We start from the raw sequence: 24,115 nt of genomic DNA on the forward strand, positions 1-24,115 counted from the left end.
TCAAAGCCTACCCTGGCAGGCCATGCCCTCCGCTGTCATCCAGGAAGTATGGGTTCCAATTTCTGCCCAAGACCAGCCAAGCCCTTTGGGCAGACAACCAGAGCCTCCCTTCTCTGTGGTCCTCCCCAGATCTCCCCAACTTCCATCTCTCCTCACACTCAGCGTTAAGCAGGACTGGGAGGTGAGGATACCAGGGGCCCATTTCTCTACTAACTTTACAATCTCCTTTGGAACTTCCCCAGAACCAGGGACAGAGCTTGGTACTTATTGTCTGGTTTAGGACTTCCAACTTTTTCCCCCTTCTCTTCTTTGCCAGGCATCTAATAGCTGCTGCTTTTCAAATGAATAACTTGTCGGTTGGAAGCTGCTGAAGGGCAATGGACATTCAAAAGTCTTTGTAAGAGGTGAGGATCACTTCCCTTAACCGTCCATCTAGGCACTTCTCCAGCTTTCTCCCTCTCTGGACTCCCCGGGCTCCATTTTCAGCCACTCAGATCTCATCTCAGAGGCACCACATCCAATTTATTTTGTTCAGAAGTCATTTCTTCAAGAAGCCTTCCTTGATGTCCCAACATTGCCCACCTGTGTTCCCTCAAGAACCAGTACTTAACTGCAGTGGTAGAACAGTATTAGAATTATTTGGCACCTTACTAGACAAAGCAATCTTAAGCACACACATATTTATCATGTATCTCCAAGGTTAAGTGCCTACTCTACAGAAGGGTGCTCTGCAAGTATTTGTGGAATCTACACTTTGTGTTTCATACTCTCCCCTCACCCCACTCTATGGCTAGTACTCATAGCAACTTAGCGTACATTAGAAAAAAACCAGGCCAGGCACAGTGGCTCACTCCTGTAATCCCAACACTTTGGGAGGCTGAGGCAAAGACTGCTTGAGGCCATGAGTTGAAGACCAACTTGGTCAACATAGTGAGACCCCATTTCAAAAAAAAAAAATTAATTAGTGGGGGATGGTGGTACATGCCTGTAGTCTTAGGTACTCGGGAGGCTGAAGAAGGAGGATCACTTGGGTCCAAGAGTTCAAGGTTGTAGTGATCTAAGATCATGCCACTGCACACTAATCTGGGTGACACAGTGAGACCCCCCCCCAAAAAAGATGGCTGGGTGTCATGGCTCACCCCTGTAATCTCATCATTTTGGGAGGCCAAGGCAGATGGATCGCTTGAGCTCAGGAGTTCAAGACCAGCCTAGGCAACATGGCAAAACCCCATCTCTACTAAAAATACAAAAATTAGCCAGGCATGGTAGCATGTGTTTGTTGTCCTAGCTATTCTGGAGGCCGAGCTGGAAGAATGGCTTGAGCCCAGAATGCGGAGGTTGCAGTGAGCTGAGACTATACCACTGCACTCCAGCCTGGGTGATAGAGCCAGATCTTGTCTCACAAGAGAAAAAAGAAAAGAAAAAAGCACCCCTTCCTCAAGATGCCTGACTTTTATAAGAAAACTATCATAGTAACTATCCATACAATGACTATGAGGTGAATGGTGTCCCTGGAACTTGTGCAATACACAATCTGTATAACTCTAAGTTTTGTGCTCTTACCACCAGCATGGCACATGAGCTCTTCAAGAAACTGATGGCCTCTAGTAAAAAGCTAGGTTCTTCTCCCAGGTAGGAAATGAAAATCCTTGTCAGCCAGCCACTTATTTTACTCTATATCCAATAGTTAAGCCAGGGAGGATAGGGCTGAAGGTGTGAGTGTACCGGGGGAGGTTATCCTACTCCTATGCCCATGTCCTAAGGCCATGGATATAAGGAGTCAGGGGACAAGCCAGCTTTAAGCAAGGCTGAGGATGGAAGAGTTTTCCACTGCCCAACTGCATGGCCTAACACCAGATCCAAGTCCCCAAAGGATGCTAGTAATATAGATGAAGGGGAAGGAAAAGGATGGTGGGCAGGACCCCTCTGCTTCTCTTACTGGGCAGACTCAGGACTGGTGGGAGCAAGGCTGTTCAAATACACACAGAGACAGGCGCTTTAAAAAAACAAAGCAAATCCTGGGATCAACTTTATTGCTGATGGGTGAAGCCTCCTCCTATCCCCTTAGTCTTTCAGGTGGTCCAAAGCCCCTCCAGGATAGCACAGTGCTTAGGCTCTGCTGGGCCAGAACCAAGGGAGACAATCTATCTCCCAAGCCTGGCCTGGCCCAGTCCTTTCCCTGCCCCCACCCCACCCTATTGCACATCAAATCATGTAAACATGGCTATGGGCATGGCCCAGAACAGCAGTGAGGCAGATTGATGTGTAAACAGATTTGGGACCAGGGGCTAGACCCAGTCACCCAGCTCTACCCCATGCTGAGGCCACAGTTAAGTATGGAAAAGCAGGAGGTCCTGGTCCCAAACTCTGGCTCAGATTATGCAACAGTGCAGATGGCTCTGCTCCCCTCTGCCACCCACCCTCTCAGATTCCAGGTCCTGAGGTCCAGCTAGCCTTGGGCTTCCCTCCAGGCCTAGGCAGCAGATGGCAGTGTCCAGTTTTCTCCCTCCCACCCCCAGCTGGAGGTCACTGGTGCTGGGTCTTCCTAGATGCCCGGGGGAAACCAGAGACGGGCAGTGGCAGTCTGTCCAACCCTGGAGAAGAGGAGGAGATGGGCAGTCAAAAGCAGGCCAAAGGTCCAGTCCGTTAGGGACCAGACAGCCAAGCCACAGAATGTGTGGATGAGGTATGTTACCCACAAAGCAGGAAGCACACCCTCTCCCCTGCTGGGGTGAGGGGGTGACCCGTGATCCAGAGTGTCCTAGATAACTACCACCCCCCAACAGCCTGCACCCTCACTCCCTCTCACCGAAGGCCCGGATCAGCTCTGCCCGCACAGCTGCAGTGAAGGTCTTCACCAGACAGAGTGTAGTGAGGCCTGCAAAGGCTGCGTTGTAGAGGAACACAATGTAGAAATTGCCCAGCCAGTTGAAGCGTCCAAAGTCACCCAGCAGGTCAAAGCGAGTGAGCCCTGAAGTACAAAGGCCAGGATGAGAGGTGGGCTCTCCAGGCCCTTTTCTGCTACCAGTCCAACTTTGTGCTGCCTCCTGGTGGCCACATTTCAACACTGCAACTGATAGGTTGGCCTCTCCCAATTCTACTCGGCAAGCTGACTAGCAGTTCGGGACTGTTCAAAGTGTCAGCAGCTAGGCTGCTAGGCTTCCAGAGTCTGGTATCTTCTCCTCCAGTGAGGCCTCCTCTGGCTACTGGTGTTCCCAGGAACTCCCAGGGCCTACTACTTGTTCCTGGGCCTGGAACAAGCAGTTCACCAAGTTTTTTTAGTAGACAGAACAGTGTGGTTGCTGAGCGCTCAGACTGATGAGGCTGCTTTGGTTCATATCCCAACTCCACCCCTAACTAGCTGTGTGATCTGGGACAATTTCCTTAAATTTTCTGTGCCTCAGTTTCCTAAGAATTAAATGAGACAACACACATAAAGCACTGTCTGTGCCAGGCACTATTCTAACATTTACTGGGCCCCTCATAATACTATCATAAATCAAAAAACTCTGCTCCCCACCTGTAAATATTCTTACCTGCATCCAACCTAAAGGAACTAACTGGAAGACCCACAAGCCTACTGTCTTACAAATTCTCCTGGCATAAATACAAATGGTAGAGTGGAAATAATATAACGTTAAGAATTAAACAGAGTTGTTTTTTGTTTCGTTTAATTTGGTTTTGTCTTAAGACAGGGTCTTGCTCTGTTGCCCAGGTTGGAGTACAGTTGCACAATCTTAGTTCACTGCAGCTTCAAACTCCTGGGCTCAAGCAATTCTCCTGCCTCCGTCTCACACATAGCTAGGACTATAGGTGTGCTAATTAAAAAAAAAAAACAAAAACTTTTTTTTTTTGGGTAGAGATGGGGTCTCACTATGTTGCTCAAGCTGGTCTAGGACTCCTGGCCTCAAGTGCTCCTCCCACCTTGGCCTCCCAAAGTGCTGGGATTACAGGCGTGAACCACTGTGCCTGGATCACAGCTGATATCTTTTTTTTTTTTTTTTTTTTTGTTCTGAGACAGACTCTTGCTCTGTCACCCAGGCTGGAGTGCAGTGGTACCATCTTGGCTCGCTGCAACCTCCACCTCCCAAGCTCAAGCAATTCTCATGCCTCAGCCACCTCCCAAGCTCAGCAATTCTCACGCCCCAGCTGGGATTACGGGCATGTGCCACCATACCTGGCTAATTTTTAAATTTTTCATAAAGATGGGGTTTCACCATGTTGGCTAGGCTGGTCTTAAACTCCTGGCCTCAAGCCAATCCGTCCACCTTGGCCTCCCAAAGTGTGGGATTACAGACGTGAGCCACCAGGCCTGGCCCCAGAACCAATTTAAATATGAAATCACATATAAAACACAGAGGGTGATGTGGTATTTAGGGGGAGGTAGGAGGGCGGCTGTTACCTCTGCAGCTCACATACTACCTTGGGGTGAACTAGTTACATTCTCAAACTTTTTTTTTTTTTTTTTTGAGATGAAGATTCGCTCTTGTTGCCCAGGCTGGAGTGCATGGCACGAGCTCAGCTCACTGCAACCTTTGCCTCCTGGGTTCAAGTGATTCTCCTGCCTCAGCTTCCTGAGTAGCTGGGACTACAGGCATGCACCACCACGCCTGGCTAATTTTGTATTTTTAGTAGAGACGGGGTTTCTCCATGTTGGTCAGGCTGGTCTCGAAATCCCAACCTCAGGTGATCCGTCCGCCTCGGCCTCCCAAAGTGCTGGGATTACAGGCATGAGTCACTGCGCCCAGCCACTCTTGAACTTTTTAACCAGTTAATTATAGATATAGCTCTTAAGGCAGGAGAAGGAATGAGTATATTATCTGACACCCCACTGTAGAGAAAGCACTAGTCTGGGGTTCAGGAGACAAGGGTCCTAGACTGACTTGACCTTGCCTCAAACTAGCTGTATAATCTGGGTCAATCAGGTAGCTTCTCTGTTTATCATCTTTCAAATAGGAACATTTACTAGATTACTCACCCAGGAGAAAGATTTAGAAAAAAGTGTGCTCCCCGACCAAAGGTAGAAGTAAATGAGAGAGGCAGTAGCAAATGTAAAAAGTATGTACTTTGCAGCAACAGTACCCTGAAGCTCAGTGTAGGCACTTTACAGAGCCTCGCTTTCCTCATCTGTATAATGCGGATAATACCTACTCACGGGTTTGTCGTGGGAATTAGAGAAAGCATGTATATAAAGTGCCTGCTTTACATCAGTAAGTACTCAAAAAAATCCAATTCCTTTATTTCCTCCTTTCAATACTTACCTAGGGTTCGAGAGAAGACAGGAAGTGCTGAGCTTAGGACCAGGAGACAGACACAGTTCCCAATTATCTGGGTGGAAACAGGGAAAGGAGTGGTGAGGGTGGAAGAGCTGCAGGCACCTAGTGCCCATCCACACCCCACAGGAGGCTTCCCTTACTCCCTCCCAGCTACCTGCGTCATGGCGGTGTCATGCCATCTGGGCCGCAGGCTCCGGAAGAGTGGAGAGCTATAGAAGCCCACAACTGAGGACACCATTAGGTAACTGCCACTGCATTAAGGAAGAACTGGCTGGCTCCTAAGAATTAATAACTCATCTCAAAGGGAACAGAGCTCTCTCTCAGCCCACTTCTTATTTATTTATTTATTTTTTTAAATTTATTTTTGAGACAGGATCTCACTTTGTCACCCAGGCTGGAGTGCAGTGGTGCGATTTCAGCTCACTGCAGCCTTGACCTTCTGGGCTCAAGCGATCTTCCCACGTCAGCCTCCCACATAACTGGGAATGCAAGCACGCACCACCACGCCCGGCTAATTTTTTGTATTTTTTGTAGAGACCGGGTTTCACCATGTTGCTCAGGCTGGTCTTGAAATCCTAAGCTCAAGAAATCCACCCGCCTCAGCCTCCCAAAGTGCTAGGATTAGCATTGTGTGAGCCACTGCATCCGGCCTCTTTTTTATTTTCTTTTGATCAGATTCTACTGAACCACCAGCTCTCCTTTCAAAATTAAGTATTTTCCTTCTTTCTGAACCCGAGGTTGATGAAAACTTGCCCCATTTCCCATCAGTGTTGCTCAGAGTCCCAAAGGAGACAAAGTCCAAGAAGTGCTGTCTAGAGTCCCAGGAGACAGGTTTTTGTATTCTAGAAGGATACAAGATGAGTACAACCTGAACGACGGCACCAAAGGAGCCCAGCTTGGAGAAGGAGACCTGGCCTAAGGAGGCACCCTGAGGAGTGGGGCAGTGTCACTGTGAGCATTCCCCACCATCAGCACTACCCGGCACCCAGCCTTCCCACTGTCCTCAGCTTCTGCCTCCTCTCCCCAGCTGTTCTTAGGCCCTCCCCAAAGGATATGGTGGGAGGGCAGCCTGGTACCTGCATGCCTCGGGGCATGGCAGCCTCATCGATGAGCAGCTCCAGGATGTGGATGGCCACAATGAGCACAGACAGGCCCTGTGTGAGGCAAGGTCAGACTCCCATCCCACCCCAGACCACAGCTCGACCCAGAGCTAAAGGAATGGGCAGAGACTCTGGTCCAACATTTCCAGTTTCCAAGACTAGCTTCACTTCCAATGAGCTGTATGGGACCTCATCAAAGCTGTTATTAGCAACAGAGTGCCTTTGAGGACATTATAAGATACATCTCCTCTAGGTGGATGGATTGCAAAAAGGATAAATAGGAAAAGGCATCTCTCTTCCTCCAACTGATAAGATATATTCTTGAGTCCAAAGGGGAATTGACTGCTTATTCTCATGCCAGGGCAAACCTGCACTGGCCCTGTGTGACCCTGGGCAAGTCACTCAACTCTGTCTCTTTATCTACAAAATGAGGATTGATGTGCTCAACATTTGTGCTCAGCACAGGCAGGACATAAAAGCAGGCACTCAGTGAGAAGCAACCACTATTACTGATGATAACCAGGTCCCCTCATCGCCTACCCTCTCCCTGAGAAGGTCTCGAGTACTGAGGGTCCACTCCCCACCTCTAGGGCTGGTATACCCACCGTCAGCACCAGCAAGCACAGCATAGCCAGGGGGTAGCCCAGGTTCCGTTGCCAGGCTGAAGCCTTCCGCCGCTTCTCTGTGCAGAGATGGGAGGCTGTCAGCAAGCACCTGGAACCAGGGGCTACTCTCCTTGGGGAAACCCAGGTATCCCAAGCCCTACCAACCCACATACCCAGCAGGACCCTCTGTGTCTGCAGAGCCAGAAGCTGTCTGTGTAGCAGCTCCATGTCTAAAGGCAGCCAGCAGGAAGTAGGATCTGAGGGCAGAGAAGATGGTGTTGCTCCCAAGTTGGGCAGTCTCTGCCCAGGCCAAGCCCACCACCCCATCAGGGAAGAACTGCAACTCACTACAGATCCTGCGGGTCAGGGCTGCCTCCTCAAAGGCTGAGCAGTACAGCTGCTCCTCCAGGTCTTCCAGCAACTAGGGGCAGGGGAAAGGAAGAGACTAACTTTCAGAGGCTCCCTGACCCAAAGGCCCCAGGAGAACCCTGTTCTTCCCAGGGCTCCGTAGTCTCAGGCCTCCCCCAAACCCTCATTCACCACCCTGTGGCCCGCAGCTTTGCTCAGTCCCTCCCAATTGCCCTGTATTCTGCCCTGCATGTCTGGTGACCAGCTCTGCATGATAGGGGTACAGGATACAGGAACCAACAAAGGCTGTAGCCCTCTGCAAGTTGTGCACTACACAACCATAGGGTTGTTTCATTGTTTGGTTCCAGCTCTGCAGGAAGCTCACCCTGCAGGATCAAAGAGCAAGGAATACCACATACCCGGGGCTTGACCAGCAGCTTCCCAGTGACGGAGAACATGCGGGCGAGACCCAGTGGAGTACACACTGTGAGAACAAGAGCCAGTTACCTGCCAGACCCTGCTCTCCACCCCTTGCCTAACATGCCCCTCCATTCCCCCTCCTTCCAGCCTGGTTACTCTGGTCCAAGGACCCTACCCATTCCCTCCCAGACCCTGTACACTCACCCAGGAGCAGCAGAACCCCAAGGAAGGAGATGCATGAGTAGAGGTAGGGGAGATAGTACTCCCAGAAGTCTAAGGATAAAAAAAAGAGGATGTCAGCTCATCTCTTCTTGCTTACTGGGGGCTGACAGGTCTCAGAGTCTAGACAAGGGCACAGTCCCCACAGGTGTTAGGCAAGTAATACAAATGAAGAAAGCTGGCCAGCATCAGAAGAGGGAATGGCAGGGCCTATAACAAACTGGAGATCCTAACCCCTAACTAAAGGGTATAACTGCTATTTGGCCCCCATCACCAGGGACTAATGTAGCCAGATCTTCTCCTTGTCAAGCAAAGTTAGATATCTGGATGTTAATATGAAACCTCCCAATTTAAAATGTTAGCAACTGAATAATACATATTTTAAAAACCATTGCATAGGCCAATGAAACATTTCTGCAGATTGGATTTGGCCAGATGTCTATCAGTTTGAAACTTCAGTCAAAGGGAGAAGGTGCCAACCTTTTCCACTTTAGTAGGTTATAGTCTTTCCAGGCAGGTGGACATGGGCCAACTGAAAAGCCACACAGCCTGGAGGAAGCTGGGCCACTCACCATAGAGTGACTCTCTGCTGGCCTTGTTGTTATCCACAATGGCTGACGCCACCCACACCATACCTAGCACCAGCAGAGTGAGGAGCATCAACATCACCACTGTCTCATAGACCCGGCCCAGGACACCCTACAGAAGGAGGCAACAGGTGAAGGAGGTTAACATCAGGGCAGTGTGGGGATGGAAAGACATCAGAGATGGCGGCCAGCCTGCGGGAACCAGAGAGGTCTGGATTCAGGAGATAAGAGAGAGGGTTTTCCTCTTATTCTGCTAAGTTGCTCTGTCTTCCTACTCCCCAGTCTAAGGTCACCCCACATACCAGGTGTTCTTCATTTGCATCTCCTTTTCCCAGACCCATTCCTTGTCGTTGTCTGCTCTGGGAGGCTGACCTCTGAGGTCTGCATCCCACAAGCTCTTTGCCCTCTAGTTTTGCATCCAACAGGAGAATGGAAGGTAGAAAAGAGGTGAGGGTATGTTTCCTGTGAGTCCTCCCATGTCTGCCACCATGGTTTTGGCAGTAATTATGACACAAAGACAACAGCTCCTCTCTGGGCAGCTTCACATCCCTAGCTTCAGCTATTAGTGGGTTCTAGAAACTATTTCCTCCCTTTGTCTCTACAGGCCCAAGGGTGGTAATGACTTCCTACTGTCACTAGAGCCTCAAACTTCCTTTAACTAAACCTCTGCAAATAGCCTCTTTATTAAAATCTCTTCAGTTAAACCATGTGTGTGGAATTCCGTTTCCTGCCTGGATACATATCCCCTACTTACCTTTCTGGAGCCAGCAAAGCCCTCGGACTCAGTGAAGAAATATGCAAAGGGCATGAGGAAGATGAGGGACAGGTTGGAGAAGAGAAAAACAAGGTTCCAGAGGCCTAGAGCAAAAAAGGAAAACCAGAGATGGTCAGTAAAGGGAGGGGCAACCGACAGGAGACTGACCATTTGCAGGAGAAGCGGAGAGGGAAGGTGCGACACATGACTGATTGGCCCATGGCTGCCTGAATCTGCCCAACTCTATCTGCTCTCTGCTCCCTATCCCCACCCCAAGCCGCCTCTAGGAGCCACAAACCATGGATGAGGGAGCCGTTGAGCCACTGGATGTAGTAGTTCCGAGGCAAGGAGAGTAGCACCTCATTGCTGATGATGGAGAAGGGCAGGAGCAGGACAGCACCCAGGGCAATTGCCAGGGTAAAGGTGCACAGCTCGAGCCTGGGCAGAGAAGGGGAGAGTGTCCTTGCTTAGCTCAGCACTCACTACGCTGTGCTGGAGAAGTTCCATTTGTCCTGAGGGCACCTGTGGCTTCCAGAACCAGCTGTAGCAATGACAGAGCTAAGGAAGGAGCCGTCCAGCTGGGCTTCTACCCACTGCCGGCTCGCCCTAGCCCTTTACCTCCAGGGAAGCCCCAGCTCATGGGATGGGCACAGCTTCGGGCATTCATGGGAAGCCCGTCACCTGCATGTCACACACCCAGGCTGTCCCCAGGAATGTGGTCCTCCCATACATGCCTATAAGTTATGCCAGGTATGATGCCAAAGCTAGGGGGCCTGGCTTCTCTTCTTTGCTCAGGGATATGGATTTCTGAGCTTACCTTTTTGCCCAGATAAGCACAGGGTCATCCTATGTGGTTATGCCCTGCACAAAGGCATGAGGGCAAAGGAGGACAAGGGGAAACTGAAACCTAGCTTCATAGCCAAGGTCTATGCCCTGGGCTGCATACACCAAAGAGGGGCACTTCTATCTCGTTGGTCCATCAAGGGTGGAGGGCTACCTTCTGATCTACTAACTCAGAGGAGTCATCTCTCTCTCTTTCTCTGTATGTGCTAGTGAACATTGGCAGCCTGGAATATGGGCCTTCCTCTCAGAACCAAGCATGCCCCTTCCTCAGGGGTTCCCATCTTCCCCACACCCTGCTCTTTTTCTATCAATCTGTATCCCCACTCTGGTCGCTGGGAGGTGAAGCCAAGCTGGAGCCATTTCCGGTGACTCAGGCCCCAGCGGATGTTCCTGGCCATGAGGCTCCCACAAGCTCCTGGCCTAACCAGGAAGACAGGAACAGCAGCTTTTCTGAGCGTCCCCAGGGTAAGGTAAAGCCGGAAGCCAGAAATGGGGTGGAAACAGAAACTCTCTCTTCACTGTGTGAGACTTCCCCCTTCTCCCTCCAGCTCTAGGCCTCCCTAGATCCCAGTTCCTAAAGACCACTGGTGTTAGGTGCTGAGGCAGGGACACTTACGCAATCTTGTTGACTGTGGCATCTTCATCATCCACTGTAAGAGACAGAGGCACAGGGAAGAGGCAGGACATCAGGGGGCAGCTCTGAGGCCGTAAGTATTACAATGTGCTCCCCGCCCCATCCCTGCCCCCTCAAAGAAGGCAGAGCTGAACAGAAGGCTCCAGGAGACCACACATTGTGAACTCCATAGCCTATTCTCCAGCCAAGGTGGCAGCTTAAAAATCAGTGGTCCCAGGTGAAGAGAATACAGGCCAGACTTTCCTATACTTCTTTCCTCCTCCCTAGATCTCTCCCATCGCAGGTTCCTCTTTATATGCTCAAAATATTAATATAATAAACAACTAGTCTGTGAGGTTGGTTACATCAGTGGCTGGGTCTAGGAAAGGGAAAAGAGAGGAGGGGGAAGGGAGATTCACAGAGAAGGTCCCCAAGGGAATTACTCTAGGGTAGCTGCCTTGTTGGGTGGGGATTCATCCTGAGCCATCCTGAGAGGAGGAAAGGCTGGGGCTAGAAACTGGGGCAAGTGTGCCCCCACCTCCAATTACACAATGTCTAGGGAAGGAAAGTTGCAATCTGAGCATACTCAGGCTCCCCATAAAGAGAAAGGCCACCATCACCAGGTGCCCCAGTCATCAGGGAGGTCTCTGGTCCTGGCTGTGGGAGCACTAGGAGAGGAGATGACACAGAGACTGTGCCCGTAATGACATTCACCCGGCAGTTGCTCACTTCAGGTTCACAAAGGACTTTCACATTAACCATCTCCTTTGGTCCACACAATGGAGTAGGTAGACATCGCTATGCCCATTTTGTAGGATGAAACTGAAGATCAGAAATGTTATATGACTTGCCCAGAAGACACTTCCATCTAGCTGCCCTTGCCCCTGTCTGTGCAGAAAGGGAGGCTGAAGAGGCAAAGTCTCCAGAATAGCCCCACACAGCCACTGCTCCTTTCCCAGGGGGCGCCATAGGCCCATTCCCCTGAGGCTGGTCCATGGCAACTGGAACTCTGGCAGGAGGGAGGGAAATCACAGTACCTGTGGTGAACTCAGCAGGCTTCTTAAAGCGGGTCAGGAAGATGTGGCAGAGGATGTACAGTGTTGCAAACAGAAGTGTTGAGATCTGTAGCAGAATGTGAGCTGGGATGAGAAGCTCTAACCTTTAGCACATTCCACAGCCAAGGGCCTCTCTGTTAATTCCATGGCCATTACTTCCTTAAGATAAGGCTCCATACTTCCAGGGGTTCCATCTGGAAGTATGTTCTGTTCTGATCCCCCAGGTACTTCCTTCTAGTCAGAGCCCCAGGGGCCTCGAAGAAGGGCCAGACAGGGGCTGCCCCATGCACCTGGGGAAACAGCACCATGCCCAGCCCTACAAGGACTTCACTGGGAGAAAATAGCTTCAGCCCAACTCTGGTTGGTAAATGGGCAAAGAAAACTCCTAGAAATGCACAAGCACACACATTTCAAACCAGTTACAGAACCAGAGGGAATTTACTCGGAGCACATTATTGGGAAGGGAAGCAGGTTTGAGGGGAGGAAGACGTCTGCATTGTCCTGGCACCCCACCACTACCCTACCCTCCTAACTCCACCCACACTGGTGCCTTGACCCAAAGTAGGTGTCATGTTTCTAGACGAAGTCACAACTTCTATTCCATGCTTATTCAGGGGCCTGAAAGATCAGGTCTGCTGGGCCAAACCAGAGCCTCATTTAATCCTCTACCCCTAACAGTGGGCTTTAGCTAGGGCCCAATATCTAGTGTTTCTAGAGCTGGCTAGACTGTCAAGTGACAGTGATGGCGGAACTCGGCCACGTTAATCTGCATATTCATTCCTACTCTACTCCAAGTAAGCTTCTACTGCCCAGAGGAGGAGCCATTGGCCAGCTTGGCTCTATAATCAAGAACAGAGAGTCTTGGCCAGGCACAGTGGCTCACGCCTGTAATCCCAGCACTTTGGGAGGCCAAGGCAGGTGAATCAATTGACGTCAGGAGTTCGAGACCAGCCTGGCCAACATGGTGAAACCCTGTCTTTACTAAAAATACAAAAATTGGGCTGAGCACGGTGGCTCACGCCTGTAATCCCAGTACTTTGGCAGGCCGAGGTGGGAGGATCATGAGGTCAGGAGTTCGAGACCAGCCTGACCAACACGGTGGAACCCTCCTGCCTCTACTAAAAATACAAAAATTAGCTGGGTGTAGCGGTACGTGCCTATAATCCCAGCTACTCAGGAGGCTGAGGCAGGAGAATCACTTGAATTCGGTGGAGGTTGCAGTAAGCCGTGATCGCACCACTGCACTCTAGCCTGGGTGACAGAGCAAGACTCCGTCTCAAAAACAAACAAACAAAACAATTACAAAAATTGGCTGGGCACAGTGGCTCATGCCTATAATCCCAGCACTTTTGGAGGCCAATGCGGGAGGATCACGTGGTCAAGAGATCGAGGCCATCCTCGCCAACATGGCGAAACCCCATCTCTATTAAAAATACAAAAATTAGCCAGGCGTGGTGGTATGCACCTGTAGTCTCAGCTACTCGAGAGGCTGAGGCAGGAGAATTGCTTGAACCCAGGAGGCAGAGGTTGCAGTGAGCCAAAATTGTGCCACTTTACTCCAGCCTGGTGACACTCAGTCTCAAAAAAAAAAAAAAAAAAAAAAAAAAAAGCTGTGTGTGGTGGCAGGTGCCTGTAATCCCACCTACTCGGGAGGCTGAGGCACAAGAATCACTAGAACCTGGGAGGCGGAGGTTGCAGTGAGCAAAGATCACGCCACTGCACTCCAGCCTGGGCAAGAGTGAGACTAGGTCTCAAAAAAAAAAAAAAAAAAAAAAAGGCCAGAGAGTATCAAGAAAAGAAGTTATTGTGTTTGAGATATGCCAAGAAGACAGCATCAGTCTCATGGGTCTTCCAGTCTCCAGAAAGGGCTGACCCCACAGGGAATACACATACAGCTATCTATACAAGGAGGGAAGAATCCACAGAGACGCAGGAGAGCCATCGAACCAGAACAAAGTCATAGCTTTTGACATTAGGGAAGCAGAATAGAAGGAGCCACTCAGATTGTAGCTGCAAGATTTTTATAGCCTGTGTTCTGCCCTGGGCTTGTGTAATAGCCAGGAAGGTGGGAGGGCTCAAAAGGTCAGGCTGGAGTTCCACGCAGTTCCAAGAGGCTAGGTTGCGCTCCAGCCCCTGGATGAGAGCCAGGTGGAGGAGGCACCATAAATCTTCAGGCTATCCTTAGCCAGCACTGATGTTCTCAGCTCATGGGACTAAAGGATGGGGGAGACATCCAGGAGGCTGCTTCTGTCCAAGGTCTCATCCCTCCGTGTTCTCTAGGAATGTGAGCCTCCTGCCTGACACTGTCTCAAGACCTGACTGTGCCTCTGCAATATGCCCAACCCACCATGTGGACTGTCCACTAAGAAACACACAAGGAAGGCTTGCCGAAAGCAAACTTCTACTGGAGTTGCACACTCAGACTAATATACTTTCCTGTCCTCACAGATAAGAGCAGACCTAATTATGTCCTGGCTCAATTTACCCTACCTCCAATAGGCTGCCCAGGGCTGGCTAGAGCCCAGCCTGAGAAAAATGAAGAGAATGACCCCAACACTGGGTTCCCCCACTTACTAACATTTCTTTCTGTTTTCCCAAACCATTCCCTTTCCATTTACTATTTGGAGATGAGGGTTGCCCTGGGGAGCTCTGGGGAAGGAAACAGAGGAGAAAGGAGAGAGGTGAGAATTCAAAGCAAGGCTGAAGAAGATATGACTCCCTAAGCTCCACTGGGTACCCCTACCCCAGAATTGAGGAGTCCACTTCTCTGCGGCAGGTTCAGCTGTCGCTCTAAGTGGCAGGGATGGCGTAAGGAACAGCAGCCAGGTACCCTCTGAAGCCCTGGGAGGACAACTTACTGGGGAAATCCCGGAATGGCTGAGAGGCTGGGAACCCAGCCTTGCAGGGTTTCAAACAAACACTAATGAGAAAGAAGACAGACGGGGGAATACTTGGATACTTTGTTGTTCCTCATCTCTACATATTAGGATCCACCCTAGTAAGACTCCTTTCTTCCAAAGCAGGAGATGACCCACCAAGTCCCCAGGTTCCTCCCGTCTGCCATCCCTACACCTCCCCTCTTTTCTGGAATCAAGCTCAGAGTGACGATTTCTCCCCTTCATCCAACGTCAGCTGGGTTTGCCCTCAACCCAGTTTGAGAAGCAAACCCATCCTTCCCCGATTATCAGACTAAGGCGGACTCCGCAGGCTCTCAGACGCGCTGGGTGAGGGGTGGGAGGGAGGGGCAGGGAGGGGCGTGTGGGGAGGAACGGAAACGACGGGCTTTGTTTACCGCTCAGGGACCCAGCTGATCCCATCTAGGGGATCGCTAGCCGGGCACCCGCCCTTCTGCTAGGACGGAGGCCTCCGTCGCCCGCCGCTGGCCCAGGCATGGTTTGACGGCGCTCTGAGACCAGGTGGGCTCGGACCCAAACCTACCCCTCTCCCGCAACCCCCCGCTTCTCCCCGCCGGGGCCCCGCACTCACAATGCACTCGCGGATCCTCTCGTGGAATAGCTGTTCTCGCACGGATAGCACTTCGTAGTCAGGTGCTTCCATACTCTGCTCAGCATGACTGGAGCTGGGGTGCCTCCGGGCCCGGGGAGGACAAGCGGGGAGGAAGCCGCCGCCGCCGAGCACCCGGACCCAGTCTAGGAGCCTTTCCTCGCAGCCTGCGACAGAAACTCGGGGCAGTCTGGGGCTCAGATACAGTCGTCCGGACGCCCCACCCTTAAAGGGGCAGGCACCACCCGCCTCGTTTTAAAGGGCTCTGTCCTTCCTTTGCTCCCTCCCCTTTAAGGTCGGGTCGCGCTCACGTTTCAACGCAAACACCAGCCACTAGGCTCGCTACCAGGAAGCGCCGCTGAGGTTCCATCTTTTTAAGAGATCTGGTGAGGACACAAGGGGTGGGCGGGTTCCTTCCATGGGGAGGAACTCATTGGCTCCTAGAGAGCTGCCGCTCATCGCTGGAGGAGCGGTGATAGGTTCGCCCTGTGGAGGAGGCGGGATCTTTTGGGCCTACCGCTGCTGATTCTAATTGAGCAACTGTCTCTCTCATCTGGGAAAAGTGACGGTTCCTGGATTTTAGTAGCAGCCAAGATTTTAGTTTGACCTTGGTTAAATGAACCATTTGAATCAGGCCAGTCAGGCAGGATGTGAGGGCACCCTAGGGGTTCTGAAAGGTACCTCTGCCCAGTAACCGATGTTCTGCAGTAGCATTTTCTGTGTGTTTGTGTTGGGGTGCCCCTCCCCACACCCCCACCCCGGTTTCCCGCTGCCAGGGGTTTTCACTCAATCATTTTTGTGGAAGGCCTAGTGTGTGCTGGAACAAATACTGAAAAATACTGGAGAGAGGACTACAGAAATACCCTGCAACTTTGTGAAGAAATGCCCACAAGGATCATTGAAGAGTGGGGCTGAGTTAAACATTAGCTAACCACTTACTATGTGCCATTCACTGTATAGTCATTATCTCAGCCATGTTACCCAGGCTGATCTCGAACTCCTACCCTCAAAGTGCTGGGACTCCCAAAGTGCTCGGATTACAAGGCGTGACCCACCCAGCCTATTATCTCATTTTAAACATCACTACAACCTTTCAGAGGAAGATGTTGTGATTCAACTTTTATTTATTTATTTATTTATTTATTTATTTATTTATTTATTTTTGAGACGGAGTATCCCTCTTATTGCCCAGGCGGCAGTGCAATGGTGTGATTTTGGCTCACTGCAACCTCTGCCTCCCGTGTTCAAGCGATTCTCCTTCCTCAACCTGCCGAATAACTGGATTACAGGCATGCACCACCACGCCGGCTAATTTTGTATTTTTAGTAGAGACGTGGTTTCTCCATGTTGGTCAGGCTGGTCTTGAACTCCCAACCTCAGTTGATCCGCCCGCCTCGGCATCCCAGTGTTAGGATTACAGGCGTGAGCCATCGCCTCTGGCCAAGATTGTGTGTGTGTGTGTTTGTGTGTGTGTGTGTGTGTAGTTGAGTCTTGGACATAGACAGGATTTAGGTGAAGGGAGGTTTTTTTTTTAAGTTATTTATTTTTGACACAGGGTCTCACTCTGTCGCCCAGACTGGTGTGCAGTGGTGCGATTACGGCTCACTGCAGCCTCCAACTCTCAGGCTCAAGTGATCTTCCCATCTCAGCCTCTTGAGCAGCTGGGATCACAGGCGGGCACCAGCACACTTAGCTGATTCTGCCATGTTGCTCAGACTGGTCTTGAACTCTGGACTCAAGCTGTCGGCCTGCCTTGACCTCCCAACATACAGGGATTACAGGCGTGAGCCAACAGTCCCGACCTCCTCTAAATTCTTAAAGCAACATCCAGCTGCATAGTTCAGTGGGCAGTTAAAAATTGGCCATGAGGCTGGGCGCGGTGGCTTACAAATCCCAGCACTTTGGGAGGCCGAGACAGGTGGATTACCTGAAGTCAGGTGCCAAGACCAGCTCGGTCAGGGAGACCCTAATCCAGCGGCGCTAGAGGAAATAAAGACACACACACACACAGAGAAACATAGAGGTGTGAAGTGGGAAATCAGGGGTCTCACAGCCTGGAGAGCTGAGAGCCCCCAAAAGAGATTTACCCATGTATTTATTAACAGCAAGTCAGTCATTAGCATTGTTTCTATAGATATTAGATTAACTAGAAGTATCCCTTATGGGAAACAAAGGGATGGGCCAAAATAAAGGGATGAGTTGGGCTAGTTATCTGCAGCAGGAGCATGTTCTTAAGACACAGATCACTCGTGCTATAGTTTGTAATTTAAGAACGCCTTTAAGCAGTTTTCTGCCCTGGGTGGGCCAGATGTTCCTTGCCCTCATTCCACTTAACCCACAACCTTCCAGGGTGGGCGTTATGGCCATCATGAACGTGTCACAGTGCTGCAGAGATTTTGTTTATGGCCAGTTTTGGGGCCAGTTTATGGCCAGATTTTGGGGGGCCTGTTCCCAACAGTCAGGAGTTCAGAACCACCCTGGCCAACATGTGTGAAACCCCCTCTCTACTAAAAAACACAAAAATTAGCTGGGCATGGTGGTGGGCACCTGTAATCCCAGCTACTCAGGAGGCTGAGACAGGAGAATTGTTTGAACACGGGAGGAGGCTGCAGCGAGCTGAGATCTGCCATTGCACTCCCGCCTGGGCAACAAGATCGAAACTCCGTCTCAAAAAACAAAAAAAGACTGGGTGCGGTGGCTCACGCCTGTGATCAAAGCACTTTGGGAGGCCGAGACTGGCGAATCACCTGAGGTCGGGAGTTCGAGACTAGCCTGACCAACATGGAGAAACTCGTCTCTACTAAAAATACAAAATTAGCTAGGCATGGTGGTGCATGACTGTAATCCCAGCTACTTGGGAGGCTGAAGCAGGAGAATCACTGGAACCCACGAATTGGAGGTTGCGGTGAGCTGAGATCATACCATTGCACTATAGCCTGGGCAACAAGAATGAAACTCTGTCTCTAAAAAACAAAAAAAATTGTCCATATATGCATTGTTTCATAATATTTGTCTTCTTGAGTTGTTGTAATTTAAATATTTTGTATTGTTTAACTTTACCTTCATTTATGTCTTTCCTCTTTTCCTCCTGTCTTCTCCTCTTCAAGAATTAGAAACACATATTTGGCCTTTTTTTTTTTTTTTTTTTTTTTTTTTTTGAGATGGAGTTTCGCTCTTGTTGCCCAGGCAGGAGTGCAATGGTGCGATCTTGGCTCACGGCAACCTCCGCCTCCCGGGTTCAAGCGATTCTCTCGCCTCAGCCTCCCAGAGTAGCTGGGATTACAGGCGAGACACCACGACTGGCTAATTTTGTATTTTTAGTAGAGATGGGGTTTCTCCATGTTGGTCTGGCTGGTCTCCAACTCCTGACCTCAGGTGATCTGCCCGTCTCCGCCTCCCAAAGTGCTGTGATTACAGGCATGAGCCACCGCGCCAGGCGCATATTTGCCTTTTTTTTTTTTTTTTTTTTTTGAGACGCGGACTCTCGCTCTGTCGCCCAGGCTGGAGTGCAGTGGCGCGATCTCGGTTCACTGCAAACTCTGCCTCCCGGGTTTACGCCATTCTCCTGCCTCAGCCTCCCGAGTAGCTGGGACTACAGGTGCCCGCCACCACGCCTGGCTAATTTTTTGTATTTTTAGTAGAGACGGGGTTTCACGGTGTTAGCCAGGATGGTCTCAATCTCCTGACCTTGTGATCTGCGCGCCTCGGCCTCCCAAAGTGTTGGGATTACAGGCGTGAGCAACCACGCCCGGCCATATTTGGCTTCTGATTGACCCCATTCTTTTCTTCCCCAAAACTTAACCCAGTGCAGTTCTTGTAGTAAACACTTAAACAGGGCCGGGCGCGGTGGTTCACATAGGTAATCCCAGTACTTTGGGAGGCTGAGGCAGGTGGATCGCCTGAAGTCGGCAGTTTGAGATCAGCCTGACCAACGTGGAGGAACCCCGTCTCTACTAAAAATACGTTATTAGACGGTCGTGGTGGTGCATGCCTGTAATCCCAGCTACTCGGGAGGCTGAGGCAGGAGAATCGCCTCAACCCAGGAGGCAAAGCTTGCCGTGAGCCAAGATCGTGCCATTGCACTCCAACCTGGGAGCTAAACTCCGTCTCAAAAAAAAAAAAAAAAAGACCAGCCTGGGTAACACATGACGACCCTATCTCTACAAAAAATTTATGAAATTAGCAAGACGTGGTGGCATGTCCCCGTAGTTCTAAGATACTCAGGAGGCTGAAGCAGGAGAATCACTTGAGCTCAGGAAATCGAGGCTACAGTGAGCTATCATGGCACCACTGCATTTCAGCCTGGGCGACAGAGTGAAACCCTGTTTTTATTTTGTAAAAAAAAAAAAAAAAAAAAAAGGAAAGAAAAGAAAAGAAAGAAGAAAGAAAACTTCCTGCCTAATCTAAGACTACTTTCAGGGTGATTTTGTTCCCAGGACTTTCTGGGTCTTTGGAAAGAGCTTATTTAGCTATTAGCTAACTCTTTTTTTTTTTTTTTGCTCTGTCACCTAGGCTAGAGTGCAGTGGCTCGATCTCTTGTAACCTCCACCACCCGGTTACCATCACCCGGGTTCAAGCAATTCTCCTGCCTCAGCCTCCCGAGTAACTGGGATTACAGGTGCCCACCACCATGCCCAGCTAATTTTTTTTTTTTTTTGAGACGAGTCTTGCTCTCTCTCCCAGGCTGGAGTGCAGTGGCGCGATCTCGGCTCACTGCACGCTCCACCCTGCAGGTTCATGCCATTCTCCTGCCTCAGCCTCCCGAATAGCTGGGACTACAGGCGCCCACCACCACGCCCAGCTAATTTTTTGTATTTTCAGTAGAGACGGGGTTTCACCGTGTTAGCCAGGATGGCCCCGATCTCCTGACCTTGTGATTCGCCCACCTCGGCCTCCCAAAGTGCTGGGATTATAGGCGTGAGCCACCGCGCCCAGCCATGCCCAGCTAATTTTTGTATTTTTGGTAGAGTCGGCGTTTCACCATGTTGGTCAGGCTGGTCTCCAACTCCTGACCTCAGGTGATCCACCTGCCTCAGCCTCCCAAGGTGCTGGGATTACAGGCATGAGCCACCGCACCCTGCCAGAGCTCATCTGACTCTGAACCATAACTTTTTTCTTTTCTCTGGTCAAAATAGGACAAATTTCTAGAAATTTTGGAATTTCCCTCTTGTCTAGAGTGCCAGGAAACCAGAAAACCAGGAATTTCCTAAGCAAGTCCTTCTTGCATCTGAGAACTTTTTGATGTCGTTGAGAGTTAGGAGGAGAAGAATTTTAGAAACATGCTGGCGGGGTGCGGTGGCTCACACCTGGCCAGGTGCAGTGGCTCACGCCTGTAATCCTAGCACTTTGGGAGGCCGAGGCAGGTGGATCACAAGGTCAGGAGATCGAGACCATCCTGGCTAACACGGTGAAACTCCGTCTCTACTAAAAATACAAAAAAAAAAAAAATTAGCCGGGCATGGTGGCGGGTGCCTGTAGTCCCAGCTACTCAGGAGGCTGAGGCAGGAGAATGGCGTGAACCCAGGAGGCGGAGCTTGCAGTGAACCGAGATCGCGCCACTGCACTCCAGCCTGGGCAACAGAGCGAGACTCCATCTCAAAAAAAAAAAAAAGAAGTTATCAGGTCTACCTGTATGTGCTACATGACATAGACCAGGGGTCCTCAACTGCTGGGTGCAGACCATGGCCTGTTAGGAATTGGCCCACACTGCAGGAGGTGAGTGGTGGGCAAGCAAGCATTACCGCCTGAGCTCCACCTCCTGTCAGATCAGCAGCGGCATTAGATTCTCATAGTAGCTGTGAACTGTGGATATAGGTTGGGTGCTTCTTATGAGAATCTAATGCCAGATGATCTTAGGTGGAACAGTTTCATCCTGAAAGCACCCCTCACCACACACACCATTCATGGAAAAATTGTCTTCCACAAAACCGGCCCCTGGTACCAAAAAGATTGGGGACCACTGACTGCTGAATAGATGGCATACTGGTTCATTGTTGGTGCCGGCTAATTTTTAGAAAGTGAACTGCAGTCTTCTTCCCCATCGTTTGCTGTGCCCTCTGGGGTTTTGAGGAATGAATCTACTGCCATTTCTAGACCGCAGCCCTTCATTGGGTTTCTCTTTTCTAAGCTAAACATCCTCAGTTGTTGCGGGAAGTCAGGGACCCCAAACAGAGGGACCTGCTGAAGCTGTGACAGAAGAACATAAATTGTGAAGATTTCATGGACATTTATCGCTTCCCCAATCAATACTCTTATAATTTCCTATGCCTGTCTTTAATCTCTTAATCCCGTCATCTTTGTAAACTGAAGATGTACTATATGCCTAATACTCCTTACCACTCTCCTCACCCCTTGGAGAAAACTCCATTGTCTATGTTCCTCTTGAAGCCCAGACTGGATAAGAGATTACACAGGCCACATGCAGTGGCTCACACCCGTAATCTCAGCACTTTGGGAAGCCAAAGTGGGTGGATTGCCTCAGCTCAGGAGTTGGAGACCAGCCTGGCAACATGGCAAAACTCTGTCTCTACAAAAAATACAAAAATTAACTGGACATTGTAGCATGCCTATAGTCCCAGCTACTTGGGAGACTGATTTGGGAGACTGAAGTGCGAGAATTGATTGAACCCAGGGGGCGGAGGCTGCAGTGAGCCCAGATTGTGCTACTGCATTCCAGCCTGGGAGCCTGGGCAACAGTGCAAGACTCTGTCTCAAAACAAAACAAAACAAAACAAAAGACAATAACAAAAAAATCAACAACAACAAAAAGATTACACCGGGTGAGCAGTGAAGAGGATGGTGGGAATATTCACCTGCCTAGCTTTGAGCACTGTTATATAGAAGGAATATTAGGGTGACAGCCTATCCTGTCAGCTGGGTCACAACCCAGCTCGTGGTACACATTGATTTGGTCATAGTGAGGCAGCAGAAGTTTCTACATGCCAGTATCATGAGATGCTAGGGCCAGAGAGGCTGAGGGATCTTTTTTTGGTTTGTTTTGAGACATCTTCTTGATGAAGAAGCTTTATTATTTTATTTTATTTTATTTTATTTTATTTTATTTTATTGAAATGGAGTCTCACTCCACACACAGGCTGGCGGGCAATGGCACAATCTCAGCTCACTGCAGCCTCGAACTCCTGGGTTTAAGCGATTCTTCTGCTTCAGCCTCCTGAGGAGTTAGGACTGCAGGGGTATGCTCCTGACTAATTTTTGTATTTTCAGTAGAAACAGGGTTTCACCATGTTGACCAGGTTGGTCTCGAACTCCTGACCTCAAGTGATCCTCCCACCTCAACGTCCCAAAGTGCTGGGATTACAGAAGTGAGCCACTACGATGAAGAATCTTTAGAACACAGAAGAAACCTTCCTATCCACCTCCATTTTATGTCTCTATCCACCTTTTACTCTCTGCCTGAGGCCCCTTAGAGCTTTGGTCCTGGGCTTAGTCTGAAAGTGGGGAGGAAGTAGATGGATAGCCATCTCTAGCTTTCAGAGTTAAAAATGTTTTTTTGTTTGTTTTTTGTTCAGATTTTTTTATTTTATTTTATTTTATTTTTTTTGAGACAGGGTCTTGGGGTCTTGGTCTAGCATCTAGGCTGGAGTGCAAAGAAGCAATCTCAGCTCACTGCATCCTCAACCTCTCGGGCACAATTGATCCTCCCACCTCAGCCTCCCAGGCAGCTGGGACCAAAGGCATGCACCATCACACCAGGCTAATTTTTAATTTTTTAAAATATACTTTAAGTTCTAGGGTACATGTGCACAATGTGCAGGTTTGTTACATATGTATACATGTGCCATGTTGGTGTGTTGCACCCATTAACTCGTCATTTACATTAGGAATATCTCCTAATACTATCCCTCACCCCTTCCCCCACTCCTCAACAGGTCCCAGCGTGTGATGTTCCCCTTCCCGCGTCCAGATGTTCTCATTGCTCAATTCCCACCTATGAGTGAGAGCATGCCGTGTCTGGTTTTCTTTTCTTGCGATAGTTTGCTAATTTTTAAATTTTTTTTAGAGACAGGATTTCACTAGTTGCCCAGGTTGGTCTCGAACTCCTGGTCTCAAGTGATCTTCCTTCCTTGGCCACCCAAAGTGCTGGTACTACAAGTCTAAGCCATTGTGCCTGGCCGATTTGACTAATCTTAAAAAACAAAGACAAACAAAACTGTGGAGCATTTACCTAATGGATTTTTTTTTTTTTTTTTTTTTTTTTTTTTTTTTTTTTAAATCTGGTAGAGGCTGGGCACAGTGACTCACGCCTGTAATCCCAGCACTTTGGGAGGCCGAGGTGGGCAGATCACCTGAGGTCAGGGGTTTGAGACCAGCCTGACCAACATGGAGAAACCCCATCTCTACTAAAAATACGAAATTAGCTGGGCATCGTGGCGCATGCCTGTAATGCTAGCTACTCGGAAGGCTGAGGCAGGAGAATTGCTTGAACCCGGGAGGCAGAGGTTGTGGTGAGCCAAGATCACGCCATTGCATTCTAGTCTGGGCAACAAGAGCAAAATTCTGTCTCAAAAAAAAAAAAAAAAAAAAAAAAGAGTCCGAAGCAGAAAAGGATTGCTTGAGCTCAGAATTTTGAGACCAGCTTGGACAACATGGTGAGACTCAATCTCGACAAAAAATTTAAAAATTAGCCGGGGGTGATGGTGGGTGCCTGTAGTCCCAGCTACCCAAGAAGCTGAGCTGGGAGGATCCCTTGAGTCCAGGAGGTCAAGGCAGCAGTGAGCCGAGATCGAATCACTGCACTCCAGTCTGGACACAAGAGCGAGGCCCTGTCTCC

The 24,115-nt window shown here is 49.8% G+C and overlaps 1 protein-coding gene across 3 annotated transcripts; it reads right to left on the minus strand.

The window, feature by feature from the left end:
- Positions 1 to 1,997: 1,997 nt before the first annotated feature.
- On the minus strand, positions 1,998 to 15,705 carry LMBR1L (limb development membrane protein 1 like). 3 transcript variants are annotated; one of them, XM_008003124.3, is made up of 17 exons: positions 15,307 to 15,705; positions 11,803 to 11,887; positions 10,769 to 10,802; positions 9,608 to 9,747; positions 9,310 to 9,413; positions 8,541 to 8,667; positions 7,954 to 8,022; positions 7,749 to 7,813; positions 7,330 to 7,402; positions 7,155 to 7,238; positions 6,982 to 7,058; positions 6,353 to 6,430; positions 6,131 to 6,204; positions 5,431 to 5,521; positions 5,262 to 5,328; positions 2,810 to 2,971; positions 1,998 to 2,594 (listed from the first exon to the last, which is right to left on the minus strand). In XM_008003124.3, exons 1-17 carry the CDS (start codon positions 15,376 to 15,378, stop codon positions 2,527 to 2,529), a joined length of 1,470 nt encoding a protein of 489 aa, XP_008001315.1. In that variant the 5' UTR covers positions 15,379 to 15,705; the 3' UTR covers positions 1,998 to 2,526. The 3 variants fall into 3 exon arrangements, with proteins under 3 accessions (XP_008001315.1, XP_072876798.1, XP_072876799.1); XM_073020697.1 differs by lacking the exons at positions 11,803 to 11,887; positions 15,307 to 15,705 and adding an exon at positions 11,386 to 11,630; XM_073020698.1 differs by lacking the exons at positions 7,749 to 7,813; positions 11,803 to 11,887; positions 15,307 to 15,705.
- Between the last annotated feature and the right edge of the window lie 8,410 nt (positions 15,706 to 24,115).

The sequence above is a fragment of the Chlorocebus sabaeus genome, chromosome 11, assembly GCF_047675955.1.
Source record: "Chlorocebus sabaeus isolate Y175 chromosome 11, mChlSab1.0.hap1, whole genome shotgun sequence".
Lineage (NCBI taxonomy): Eukaryota > Metazoa > Chordata > Mammalia > Primates > Cercopithecidae > Chlorocebus > Chlorocebus sabaeus.

Coding starts and splice junctions, on each gene's coding strand:
- LMBR1L (XM_008003124.3), bottom strand. CDS start 15,378: ATGGAAGCACCTGACTACGAAGTGCTATCCGTGCGAGAACAGCTATTC. Junction 7,403..7,748: donor AGCTGCTGGTCAAGCCCCGG/GTATGTGGTATT, acceptor CCCTGCCCCTAG/TTGCTGGAAGACCTGGAGGA. Junction 2,595..2,809: donor AGAGCTGATCCGGGCCTTCG/GTGAGAGGGAGT, acceptor CCTCTTCTCCAG/GGTTGGACAGACTGCCACTG.